The following is a 14478-nucleotide window of genomic DNA, read 5'->3' on the forward strand; positions in this document are numbered from 1 at the left end:
GGGCACTACACCAGAGCACTAGGAGTTTTCAAAAATCCGTGCCAGGGGCTGGCTACGATGCTCACCAGCTCCTTGAGTACCCTGGGGTGTAGACTGTCAGGGCCAGCTGACTTGAAGGTATCCAGTTTCTCAAGATGTTCCTTCACGAGGTCAGCATTAATGGAGGGCAGGGATCTCCCTCACTCAGACCTCCCTGTCCCATAGCAGGCATGGGCATCCCATGGGACTGATGAAAGAGTGACACAAAGTACCCATTTAATGGATTGGCTTTTTCCTGGGCATCAGTTGTCTGTTGCCCCATCTGGTTCACCAGGGGTCCAATGTTGTCCTTGCTTTTCCTCCGGCTCCCCACATATCTGAAAAAAGACTTTTTATTGTCCTTGATGCTCGAAGCTAGTTGGAGTTCAGTTGCAGCATTGGCTTTCCTGGTTTGCTCCCTGCAGGATGGACCAATGCAGAATAATCCTCCTTGGGGGTGAATCCTGTCCTCCATCCTTTGTGGCCTTCCTTTTTAGCCTCAGGAGGTCTGCTAGGTCCATGGAGAGTCAGGGGGGCTGCTTTGCCCTCTTGCTGCCTTTCCTCTGAGATGGAATAGACTTAACTTGTGCATTGAGGATCGCTCCCTTGAGGAGCAACCACTCTTCTTGAACTCCCCTCTCCCTCAGGTCATAGTCCCTTAGGGCCTGACTGACAAGCCTCCTAAGCTTGTCAAAGTCAGCTTTCCTGAAGTCAAGGACTTCTGTGTTGCTGACTGACTTGCCAGCTTTACAGTGCATGGTGAAGGTGATCAGCTCATGGTCACTGTCACCCAGCTTCCCATGGATCACTAGGTTGCTGATTAGGTCATCCCCAGGAGCCAGTACCAGGTCGAACAGCACTTTGCCTCTCGTTGGCCCACAGACTTCGTGAGGCAGGCAGAGGTCATTCATGCATGAGAGGAAGCTCTGTGACTGCTCAGATTTTGCTGAGTGATCCTCCTATGAAATGTCCGCATAATTGAAGTCACCCATGACAACCATGGTCCTGGAGCATGCAGCCTCAGCCAGTTCCCGGGCGAACTCCTGGTCAAGCTCAGGACTTTGTGTGGGAGGTCTGTAGTAGACTCCCACCATTGTGTCCCCTGTGCCATGTTCCCCATGGATTTTAATCCAGAGGGTCTCTAGTCATCCACCCTGGCTGCCAATATTAGCTTGCAGGGACATGTAGCTTTCCTTAACATACAGAGCTACACCCTCGCCCCTTTTATCTACCCGATCCCTCCTGTACAGGGTGCAGCCATGTATACCTGAGGTCCAGTCATGGGTGGAGTCCCAGCAGGTCTCCATTATCCCTATCACATCATAATTATTTGCATTGAGCAGGAGGACGAGGTCCTCCTGCTTATTCCCCAAGGTCCTGACATTTGTGTACAGGCAGGGCTGGGGCAGGGGTGGGCTCCCTTAAGTGCCTTGGCCTGCTGGCTTTGCAAGAGTGGCTCAGCAGGGCAGCAGTGGCGGTAGTTCCCCCGTCACCCAACGGGCTTAGTTTAAAGCCCAGTGGAGCAGGTCAGCCAGTCTGGCTGAGAAGAGCCTCCTCCCCAGGGGAGAGAGGTGGAGGCCACCTTTTCCCAGCAGCTCACTGCCTCTCTCACCAAACAGTGGGCTGTGGTCATGGAAGCCAAAGCTTTCCCAATGACACCAGTGCCACAGTTTTTGGTTGACTAGGTGGATCCTCCTCTCCCTCCTCAGCCCATAGCCCGAGACTGGGAGGACCGACGACAACGCCACCTGTGCCCCCAGACCCTTTAGTGCCACTCCCAAATCCCTGTAGCGCCTTATGACCCAGCTGGGAGCTCTCCGAGCCATGTCATTGGTGCCCATGTGAATAAGGAGCATAGGATAGTGGTCTGTGGGCTGGAGGAGCTTAGGGATCTTATCCGCAATGTCCCGGATGTGGGCCCCCAGGAAGCAGCAGATTTCCTGAGCTAAGGGGTCAGAGCGGCAGATTTCCCCCTCAGTCCCCCTCAGGATGGAGTCTCCCACAACAAACACCTTACGTCTTGTCTTGGGGAGAGCGGGAGCGGTAGCTGCAGTTGAGCCTGTGTTGTCTGTGGGAGCTGGCTACTCAGCAGGGTCTGAGCAGAAGAGGTGTGTATCTGTTGCTAAGCTATGGTGGGCCAGGGGCCTTGGTGCGGTGGGCCTTAGGGCCCTTGACCACCTTGGTCCATGCCCCTGACTGGACAGAGTGGAAGGTCCCAGAGTCCTCCTTTGTCCTGGAGGGAGATGGTGGTCTACCCTCTGGCTCCCAGCGGAGAAGGGCCTGGCAGTAGGAATCAATCTCCTGCTCACAGTCCCTGATGGCATGCAGTCTCTGGACTGTGGCCTGGAGCTCCTCCAGCTGGCGTGCCAGAGACCCCAAAAGGGAGCAGACCCCACACAGGGAGGTGGCCATGCTCCCAGCTGCCAGAATCTGAAAAAGGGGCAGGCAGTACATGCAGCCAAGAGCCAGGGGCTCCGTCTGCTTGGAGCTTGGAACCATGGGCTCCGTCCAGGTGGCAGTCTCTGAGGTGCCAGAGGGGAGGGCTGCAGAACCCAAGGGGACCCTCAAGGTGCAACGCGTGTCCATCCATGTCATGCCTCTGGTAGGCTAGCTACGGATGGGACTGTCTACCCCGGGGGGTTTGCAGGCAGGGTCTCAGGCCCTCCCGTGCACCCTCCTGCACGAACTCTGTGCTAACTCATGCGCCGGCAGGCAAGTGTGCCTGTTTGTGCGGCCTGTTCGCCTGGCTCTGGTAGTATGGCTCCCTGGGGAACTGGGCAAAGGAGGGGCCTGGGCGGGGCTTGACCCAGCCCAGCTCCACTTAGCTGCCTCCTCCCACTCAGTGAGGGATTAACCCCGTCCCACCACGGGCCCCGCTTGCCTCCGGCTATGCTGGGGGTTAGGCGGGGGGCTCTGCAGGTGGGGGGGGGTCTTTGGGGGGCTTTGGGTTCAGGGGCGCAACAGGCTTTCACCCACATGTCTTTCACCACTCCGGAGCCTAACTGAAAGCTTAGTAGTATGTATTCAATTTCTCCCAGGGGAAACATGCCTCCTCCATTATGGTTTGGGAGGGAAATAGAGTAGCTGCTTCCCACTCCCTGCCCATGCTCCAGACAGGGGGCCCTTGAACTGGGGAGTGGGCAGGGTTTTTGCCCCACCACTTACTCCACTCCATTCCTTGTCTCTGCTCCTAAAGCAGAGGGCCAGCTATTCCCTGATCCCTGCCTGCTCCCCAGACTGCTCATTCCTTTTTCCTCCATTCATGCATACTGTTTGGAGTGGAGAGGGAAAATCAGCCTAAAGGTATGGACTGAAGCATTCTTCATGGTCACAATTTTACACTTCTGAAGTCAATGGGATTTTGTCATAGTGTGCATAAGTTCTATGTATATGAATCCTGTACAAGGCAGAAAGGAGAGCTGAGAAGATGTAGGATGCAGCTGGGCTGGATTAAAAGCTGCAACTAACAATTTTTCAATAGAACTAAAACACTTTGATCATGTTATAGCTAACATGATCACAGCTTTTTAGTTGTATTAAAAAGTTGTTAGTTTTATACATACACACGCATTTGTGACATGACATTTTTGGTTATATTTATCTATAGACATAGCTACATAGATATATAACTATATTTATGGATATAGATATAAAGATCTAATATAGATATATATCTATATCTATATTTAGATACAGAGATATACATATAAACAAAACCAAAATATATCAGGATACATATATCCTGATAATCACTCTCCAGAACATGCAAAAGAAGCAGCATGTTGGCGGGGGGCAGGGATCAAGGTGGTAACTGGGTGGGGAAATAGTCCCTGGATCATGGGAGTCCTTCTCAAACCAATAATATATCATATTCTATAAGGAGTGTGGGGGGAGAGGGGTTAACTGTAAAATTCCAGACCTTCATTTGAACTAAATTAAACCAAAGTTACATTCTCAAAGCAGATAAGCAATATAGGTAATGGAACTATGCTAACTTTCACCAGCTGAGGATCTGACCCATCATCTTCAAAGGCATTACTATCTTCAAATTGTAAAAGGTGCCTTCCCTCTCTTCCACACCACCAACTGGAGAAATTGGTCTTTGGAAAAGTATGTAACTTCACTTTGTGCCAAGTTATGAATATGTACGATTTAATTCCATTCAGACAAGAAAGTGGCGCTAAAAGTATGGAAATTCTATTAACTAGTTTTGTTTCCAATTTTTGCTAGGCAATACAAAAAGCAAATATCTATGGATAGGAAATATTAGGAACAAGAAGGCTGCATGTGTAATTATGTCCTATAGATTATAACAATAAATGGGAGGGACAGGGGTAAAAATACCAAGAATAATGAATTAATCTCTTATGGTTTTTATTTTTGCTTATGTTGCAACTCCCATTCAAATCAATGTAAAACTTTACATTGCTTTTAAACAGACTGGATTGGTCTATCATGTAATGAGTAACAGTGGCGCTTAAGGTATCCTTAAACTCCAGAAACCTGGAAATCCTAATACTTACCTACCTCAACACTCCTCACTCCCCTGCCCCTCAAAATGTAGCCATGCATGATTCTGGCAGTTAGGTGCTGATGAGAATTGCTTTTAATTTCGGGGCAGAAAATCTATGCACGGCTCATCATATCTTCTCAGAGCCTGTGCAGAAGCCTCAGTTGTGTGCACAAATATTTCAGCTTGTAAGCTGAAAAAGTTACTAAATTTGTAGATAAAGTGTGCCAGATTAAATTAATTTAATTGGGTTTTTAAGAAGCTAGTTATATGGTCACTTAAAAGGGCGTACCTTGGGGGAAAAAAATAAAAACTGGTTAAATAATTGGAAAAGAAGGTCAATTAATGAAGTTAACAACAGGAGTTAATAATTTCAATGAAGTTAAAAGTTCCTATGTTTCTTTAGGGTTTAAATAGGAAAAAAGGAAGCCATCTTTCAATTTACTAAAGAATTCCATGATATCTTTGGGTCATTAAAATGTTAGCAAAGTGATTTTGATGGCATATATAGAAACTCTCCATTTTTCTGATTTGTAAGGTTGTTCAAAGAGTGAATGACAATCACCCTGAAAATATAGACAATTACAGTAAAATACTCAAAAAAAGTATACAGGGTTTGTATGTAACTTATTTCTAAGCTTTTATTTTGTTAATCTAACAGGCAAAATAAAAAGCAAATTATAACTATAACAAATTCAAGTATTTTAGCAAGTGCAAGTAAATTAGAAATCTAATTTTTTCCACCTTCAATTGCAAATAAAAAATCAAATGTTCTCCTCTAAATCTATTTTTCCCTGTTTGCATTTGACAGTTGCTACTATTTATAAAGGACTTCTGCACTCCATATCAATTGAAATAATCTATTCAGAAGACATGTCCCACAATAACTTTTGTCATTGCCATCTGTCATACTGTATCCCAAAAGCACATTTTTAATAATGGAAATAAAAATGCAATGTATATTTCCAGAATTTGGATTCTAAAAATAAGGAATTATGCAATAAATGGATATAAACCTTACTAATATAGCCTTAGAAAAATAGCCAAATCAAGATAATCATTCATTATTACATTTTGCATTTAATATTTTGTAGGAAAAAGGAGTCTTTTTAGCCTGAAAAGTATAGTGCAATAATTTCCTATTACTGTTAATCATTATTTCGCTAAGATTCAGCCACAAATGGGAATGTCAATATGTCAACTAAAATGAATTAAACATGACTATTTTAAGAGAGGTTTAAAAAGAACGCCATACACTGAGGCTATTTTGTGAACATAAATCTGAATAAGGTTCAAACCCACTGATAGCTTTATGAGGTGAAATGACAACCAGTTATAGGGGAGGGAGGACTAAATAGATCTGGACAAAGCAGGCTGGGGAAGAACGTGTTAGAGGCATTCTAGTGTTAAAGCCTCCGATAAAATTCTGGCCTTACTGAAGCCAGAGACAAAACATCTATTGACTTCACTGGAGCCAGGATGTCCCTCCTGGTCGCGCCATGCGTATGTCCCCTCCCCTCCCACACTCCACCAGGGAAATCAACAAGGGAAAAAACATCTATAGCTCTAGTAACAGTTATACAACACAAATAGGAATGGAGTCATTCAAATGCAAACGTGCCTATGGTAATTAAATTACTACATTTGTTATGTGCTTCTGTGACCGATGGGAAGACATGCATGAGGTGCTCCTTCATTATCATGCATATCACACCACCTTTGAACAACAAATATTCAAATATCAGTCTGTTTGGCATATCATTTCCATGTCAAAATGATCTTTAAAGATACCATTTGTTCACGGTCCTGTACAGGGCTCTTTAAAGAATCCTTTCAAGAATTTTGTTTATGGGATTAACATCATTTATATCGGGGGTGTTAAACTCACCTTGTGCCCAACGCCAGACCCAGACTGTAGTGCTCCTTGCAAGATAGATCCAGACTGGGGCACAAAATCTGCTGTGGTAGCAACAGATCCAGACTGAGGCATAAGGGGGCTACTAGGATGTTCGCAGCTCCAGCTCTGGACCAGAGCACACAGCAGCAGCTTTGCCTCCAATCCCAAGCATGCAGCAGTGGCTTCAGACCCTACCATATGCTCCATGATGGATACGGAGCTGCCATTGCCTCATGCCTTCCCCAGCCCCCAGTACAGGGCATATGGTGAGGGCCAGCAGCTTGATAGGTAGGGCCATTGTTGTCGGCAGTCCCTCAGAATTGAGGATGACATCCATCATCCTCAAGTTGTATGGGTCCTCAGGTCACTGAGGAGCCCGATTCTGGATACACACACTCTTCAGCGGTGGGAGCATGTTGTTGTGTGGGGAAGTGGGATTCACAGACCCTGGGTTGGTCTCCTTCTCCTTCTTCCACTGCCACCGTTCTGCTTTAGTATCGAGTTGTTGGGCCTCGAAGTGGTGTGCGCCTTGGCCTCGGTGTGACAGGAAGGACCATGATAGTTATAACTAGCAAAGTGGCTGGGGTGGGTCAACCCTCACCCATCAGCTGTAGTGTGAAGATGCTCCCTTACTTAGACTACAGACATTAGACATGGTCCCTCAGTTAAGCTAGTTAGAGAAAGACTGAGGCTAGGTAGACATTCAAAAAGCCCAAATCTGAACTGATCTAAATTACGAAGTTTTTTGTAAGCAGTGTACTTTAGACCAGTAGCGAACAGAACACTCATTTTGCCCTTTGGTGCGGAGTACAAATCTTAGATTGGGTTCCACCATTTTTAAACCAGTCTGTCTGCACCAAACTTCTGTTCTGTTACCGGTATAGACACATTTCCAATCACTTATACGGGCAAAAATGTAATGTCTGCACCTGGCCATAGACTCTGAAGGGGTTGTAGACTACTCCAGAATAAAACCTGTTGCGTAATTTTCTCATTCATGTATTCCTAGGTTTATTGAATTGGACACCTCTACATGGTGTCACAAGTGGGGACCATGCTTTTGGGAACTTGACAAAATCTCTAATTAGAGACAGGATTATTTTTGTATTGCAGTCACCATTTTGCACAAAAAGCTAGTGTAAAAGCTTGTCCCTAAAATAAACTTCAAATGTGCAGATCAGGAGAAACTGAAGGCCCAGGCTGCAGAGCTGAATATACCCAAGGCTGCATGGAGTAGACCAGAAAACACATGGCCAAAAGAAACCACCCCAGAAATTTTCCATAGACATGAAGCATGTTAAGGGAGAGACACCAAAAGGGTTGATATGCATGAAGTGTGGAAGGCAACATGGGGCCAAAGATCATACTGTACTTGGAAAGCTGTTTTAACTGTTACATGTGGAACCATTTTGCCAGATGCATACAGTTGAAAATATACCAAAGGAACTGCATATAGAAGTGGTAGAACCAGTACATGCAAGGAGAGGGACTAGATTTTGCTAATGGAAGTACAAGGAATAATGTTTTCATTTAAATTGGACACTGGAACTCAGACTAATATTTTAGCAGAACATGAATATAGAAAATTAAAATTGAGACCAAAAGTGAGTCCAACAAACATCAAAATAACTGGATATTTAGGAACAGATACACCAGTGAAAGAAAAATGCCCTGTTAGCATCCAATATAAAACTAAATTATACAAACTCCCACTCATTGTGGCACTAAGAGAGGTGACACTAATTTTGGCACTTGTGAGAAAATGAATCTAGTTAAGAATGAGCTTGCAGTACAAGAAGTCACAATACTAGAATATGAGACACTCATGTCAAAGTATAAGGATTATTTTGAAGGGTTATGTTGCTTGCCAGGTGAACATACAATTCAGATAAATAAGCAAGTGCTTCACGCTGTTTATCCATGCAGAAAACTGCCTTTTGCTCTCTGTGATAGACTCAAGGCAGAGTTAGCAAAAATGGAAAAATTCCAAGTGATACAGAAAATCCAGGAACCTACAGAATGAGTAAGCTCCTTAGTTACTGTGGAGAAAAATAATGGCCAGTTATGCATATGCCTAGATCCAAGGCACCTCAACAGGGGTATCAAATGAAAACATTTTAAATTGCCATGTAGAGAAGATATTATGACCCAATAGCAAATGCACAACTTTTGGATGCCTCTTCTCTTCAGGATTTTGGCAGCTACACCTCACTGAGGAAAGTTCTAAATTATGTACCCTTAATACTCCCTTTGCAAAGTACAGATATCTGTGTCTACCTTTTGGTATCACCTCCATTCTTGAGGTGGCTCATAAAACCATACACATGATTTATGGTTACACAGGATATTCCTGTTGTAGACACCTCTATCAATAATATCACCTGGGGTTCCATCAAAGAACATAATTGCAGGATTTAGGGAGTGTTGGATGTTACTAGAGCTACACATTTTTAATTGAATAGAGCAAAGTGCATTCTGGGCATCGCTGAACTGACTTTTATTATAGGGTATATCATCACCACCAAGGGCATGAAACTTGACAGGACAAAAATTAAAGCCATTGAAATAATGCCACATCCCCAGTCAAAGAAAGATTCATAGATTGTAAAGCTGAAAGGGACCTTGGAAGATCATTGGGTCCAGCCCCCTGCATCATGCAGCAAAGATAACTGGGGTCAGGTGACTCCAGCAAGGTGACTGTCTAGTCTCCTTTTGAAGATTTCCAGAGTAGGTGATTGCACCACCTCTGGAAGGAGCTTATTCCACAGTCTTGACACCTTGAATATGAAGAAGTTTTTCCTAATGTTGAGCCTAAATTGATCTTCCAGGAGTTTGTGGCCATTACTCCTGGTTTTCCCCTTGGGTGCCCTGGTGAACAGCTCACTGAGCCCTTGATGCACTCCCCTAGTGTAGCAGTAAGCTGCTACCAGGTCCCCCCTCAGCCTTTTCTTCAGGTTGAAGAGTCCTAGATACCTCAGCCTTTCCTTGTATGGCTTGCTGTGTAAAACTCTGATCATACGGCTGGCTCTTCTTTGGACTCTCTGAAGCTTGTTCATACCCTTATTAAAGTGCGTTGCCCAGAACTGGAGGCAGGAATGTGATCTCACCAATGGTGAGTAGAGTGGAAGAATCACCTGCTTGGTTTTGCTGGAGATGAATCAATTGATGCATGCCAGAGTATTATTTGCCCTACTGGCTACAGCATTGCACTGCCAGCTCATACTCATACTGTGGTCTATTATTACCCCCAAGTCCCTTTCATCTATGGTGCTAGTCAGTTTGGTGCTGCCAAGCCTGTAGGTGGGTTGGGAGTTGCTCGTCCCGAGGTGGAGCATTTTACATTTGTCTGTACTGAACTTCATCACGTGCAGATCCACCCAACTTGCTAGGCTGTCTAGGTCTGTCTGTAATTGTAGCCTATCTTCAAGCATAACCACGCTTCCCCATAACTTGGTGTCATCCACAGACTTGGCCAGTGAGATCTTCAGCCCTACATCCAAATCGTTAATAAAGATGTTCAAAAGTACTAGACCAAGCACTGACCCCTGTGGAACACTGCTGCCCACTTCTCACCAGGATGACACAGATCCGTTCACTACAACTCTCTGGGTCCTATCCTAGAGCCAGTTTTTCAGCCATGTGACTGTCTTGGAGTTAAGCCCACAATCCTCCAATTTTCTCATGAGGACATTCTGGGATACGAGATCAAAGGCCTTTTGGAAATCTCAACATAAATCCTTAAACTATGTTAATAATTTTAAGAAACACCCTAAATTACATATGCAGGTTTAGAAAATTACCCGGCATATGGGGTGGGTGGTTAATCCTTCTAGTCCATCTTGAGTGCTGACAATAGTGTTATCAGCAGCTAATTTTAGAGTACGGTATTCTCAGTAGCAAAATAAAGAGTCTTAGTAGGTGCATCTACTTGTGCTACTAGCATAGAACAATAAACTCCAGTGCATATGGCGCCAGAGTTTGTTGCTCCCGAGTGCCATGTTTGCACATGCACCCAGGACTGCAGCATGTTGAGCTGGGTCAGAAAAGCAGGAGATACCAGGGGGGTCAGCCTACCAGCCCAGGACTGCTCCAACCCAGCTCAGTGTGCTGCAGAGGGACTGGCTGGGGCACAACGTTGCTCCAGTGTAGGGCTAGCTGGCAGATAGACCCAACACTGAAGCACCCTTGTGTCACCGCCAGCTCTGTCAGCATCTATACATGCACTGCTGTGCACTGAAGAGCTCCGACACAGGATACTGCTTGTACTTACAAGTACTGACCTGTGAGTTTCCTGCAGTCTAATAGGGCCACATGTGTAGATGCTGAGACTACTGTGGATTTACTTAGGCAACTCCATAGTAAACATCTCATATAGACGTGGCCAGTGAGGTACAAAACTGGGCATGCACTGAGCACAAGTTCTCAGCAACAAAGTGAAAAGCCTTAATGCTTGTGTGGACACCTGGATACAGACTGTTCTTGCCGGAATTAACCTTCACGCTCTAAATCAACTTAATCATTGCCTTTAATACTGAAATCAGTGAGATCTGGCAAACAGCTAATGTCATTGGCTATCTTAAGTGGTTTGTCCTGTTATTAGTTGTCATCAATAAATAAATGATTTCCCTGATACTGCAAAGACTAAAAGTGATGAATCCCAATGAATTCAATGGGGAAGTTTGACCCCAGTATTCTTTCCTGCCATGGCAAAGGGATGATCTGCTCAGGTCCCTTCCGACCCTAGAAACTATGAAACTATATGGGAGGTGCTCAGGAATTTAGTCATTAATACAGAAGAAATAAATTAGCAATAAAAATAGAAATATGGACTTTTACCCTAGATAGACTTATAAACTTGCATAATTTTAACTTATACTATACATTTGAAACCAGCCAGAAATTTGTATTTTAATGTGAATAAGACCGTTTATTTCCTAGATTGTAAGCAGAGTAAATGTTCTAATATGTAAACTAATTATGTTAAGATATTAATTTAGGGATGTGGTGGTGATGTAAAAAATGCCTTAAATTTTGGGTTAAACATTAATAGTAGAGTACATTTCTACAGAACTTTAAATTTGATGTTTTCATAGTCTTTATAAATAATAATGTAAGCTTCACAATAAAGCTGTAAATTAGATAAAATATTGTTATATTCATTTCACAGAAGGAGAAACTGAAGCATAAACATGAGATCTCCCTGCCCCAACCCACACCATAAATCAATGACAAAGGCTTGAAAAGTAACTCAGAATTTCCATGCTTTGCTCCCTAGATCACCTGTCACTTGTCAGTGTTTGAGGATAATTTATCTTCAAGATTTCTTTAATTACCCACATAGAAATTGCCACCTACAAACGACATAGAAACTATGAAGTAGAGATCAAGCAATTTACTTCAGCCTTTATGCAAAGCTATACCATTCTCCCCAATATATTTTTCTAGTGCTTTTCCCAGTCTAGTTAAGTTAATCCACTTTAATTTTGCACAGGAAAAAATAATATCTAAGAGTTTTGCACCATTTGCAGTAGTGGATACTTATCATAAAAGTTGGATTCAGTTATAATTAGGGTTGAAGAAAGGGCTCATTTTTGGTAACACTGAATTAAAAATGGTGATTTGAGGAAAACAAAACAAAGAAAATAAAAGCTGGCTCACAGGGGTTGGGGGGCAGGGAGGGGAATTACCTGCAGTTATAGAGCAAGCTTAGAAAGTGGTTTTTAAAACAATGATAGAGGAGGTTAATTTTACATATGTGTTATCCCATTGAACGCAGTGAAGTACTCACTTGAGTAAAGAAACTTGTGTACATGAACGTTTGGAAGAACAGGCTTCAGTGAGTTATTTCTGTACCCTACTTTTCCAAACTATCAATTTAAAGTAAAAAGCAAAAGAAAAGTCAGAGGTTCAATGGATTTAAAAACAAAGGCACAAAGTGGAACTTAGGCAGAATTAGTTGTCTAAATCAAAAACTAGGATTCAATAAGTACCTACTCTTTGGCCCTCTATCCCACACAGTACCTCAAAAAACACTAAGTACCTCCCTGTTTGACATGTAAATTCTTTAATTTTGTGCAGTTCCACTTCTGTCCATGGCCAGAATTGCCATAACCTAAGCATCTAGGCATCCACCATTGCCTGATCAAGATCCAGAAACCAGACTGAGTAGTGACACCTGTCACTGATGGGATTCAGCCTTTTTTTTGTCACTCAGATTTGCAGCGCTCCTGGATCTTCTGCTGCATCCAGATCCCCAGGCAGCAATGAATGCTTTTAGGAATGCCTTTCACCACCTCTATCTGGTGAGAAAGCTGTGACCCTTTCTTTTAGACATCTATCTGGCCATCATCATCCATGCCTTGCCATCTCAAGCCATGACTACCTCAATGCACTCTATACATACCTGCCCTTGAAGACCATCCAGAAGCTGAAACTGCATCAGAACAGCCCATCCTCTGATGGGTGGCTCAACAGAAGTATCATTCATGTGCATTTTTGTCTGCACAGTGGCAGACATGACTATGAGAAAAGGTTTGACTTCTCTTTCTCTGAGGAAGGAACTTAACCTATGTCTCTCACTTCGCATGCAGGTACTTAAGCCAGAAACTGGCAACTTTTTGAAGTGGGTGGCTGAACTGATCTGGCTTGGGTCTGAGGTGGTCCAGGGTTCTGACCCAGCAGCTTTTCCCTGATGACACTTCTCCCTGCCAACATCCGCGGTACAGGCATAGCTACTTTCTGTCTGGCCCTGGTCCAGGCACAACCATAAACCCACCAACACCTGGCCCTGGTGCAGCTCCTTATTGCCCATCCCAATGGAAATGGAAACAAAACCCCCTGCCACCAAAGCAAAACTGAAGCCATGTGGCTCTGCAGGCCAGATCCAGTGACTTCGCAAACTAGATGTTGCTAAACCCTGAACTAGATTAGCATATGAAAAGATGGGCAACACCCTCCCCTCATGTTTTAACATTAGCGTAAGCTGCCTCAATTATTGAAAGGATAAATGTAGGCATAGTGGAGCAAAATGACTTGGCCAAGGTCACCTAGCAGTTCAGTTGCAAGGCTGGGAAAAGAACCAAAGTCTTCTAAATCCTAATCCCTTGCTCTATGTGCCAAATAACACCTGTGCTTCAAAACACCTGGAAAAGTATTAAGCTGTTTTATCTTCAAATATTATCCTACTTAGAAGGTGTATGCTATAAATTCTAGTGGTATGCATAAGGAATGAAGATTTCTGCATTTGAGATGCCGTGAAAAAAAAATCTTACACGTTTTAGTACCTACATAGCTATTCCTGTTGTTTTATATGCTTTTACTCTGACAACCATGTCCTTATGGAGGAATTACCAGGCCTTTTATCTTTAAAAAAATCACAAAGAAATATACTCCTGAAATTATGGTAATGCACCAAAATTACATCATCTGTGATGCCAGTGATGCCAACTCAATATTTCAGCTTCCCAAGGTGTTACTGAAAAACACATTTTGACATTACTCTGATATATAACAAGGTTGTAACAAGGATGGAGGCAGCCCTACATGCATTTTATAGTTTTCTCTTCAATCTTGTTTAAATTCATTGCTGACAATATCCAAAACATAAATCAGCATTAATGATTTATTTGTTGCTTTAAAGTGAGGGATTTGAGGTGTGGAAAAGGAATTTTTCCATGGTTCTCAATAAACAACTTAGCATCTGATCACAAAGAGAAATACTTTTCAGGTATAACCCTTAGCTTATACATGACATACAATTTAAACTATTTTAATGGTAGCAATTTTTTAAAGTTGCTCTGCAGCTTAGTGTGGCTTGTTGATTTAAAGAATTTGCAGTGTCTAACAGCAGGAAATGTCAAGGACACTATACATGCTTAAATTCTTGAAGACAGTGATTTTGGTACGTTGATTTTAAATTAAATTGTTTTCTTATGCTTCAGAAGTTCAGTTTCCTGCCAATAGAATCATTGTGTTTAGCTTGCTGATGGCATTGCAGTTTTGTTGGTTTTCCATTAATAAGATTTTTCACCACACAGTATGCATGGTTGTTTCA

The 14478-nt window shown here is 43.3% G+C and overlaps 1 protein-coding gene across 1 annotated transcript in view; it reads right to left on the reverse strand.

The window, feature by feature from the left end:
• LOC109317324 (CUB and sushi domain-containing protein 3-like) overlaps positions 1-12918 on the reverse strand; it is a 250480-nt gene extending 237562 nt beyond the window's left edge. Inside the window, exon 1 of the mRNA XM_019545967.1 lies at positions 12829-12918. Within this exon, the coding sequence (XP_019401512.1) occupies positions 12829-12918 (90 nt within the window). The remainder of the gene's footprint in view (positions 1-12828) is intronic.
• Positions 12919-14478: the final 1560 nt, after the last annotated feature.

Source organism: Crocodylus porosus, unplaced genomic scaffold (assembly GCF_001723895.1).
Source record: "Crocodylus porosus isolate Cpor-Errol unplaced genomic scaffold, CroPor_comp1, whole genome shotgun sequence".
Classification (NCBI taxonomy): Eukaryota; Metazoa; Chordata; order Crocodylia; family Crocodylidae; genus Crocodylus; species Crocodylus porosus.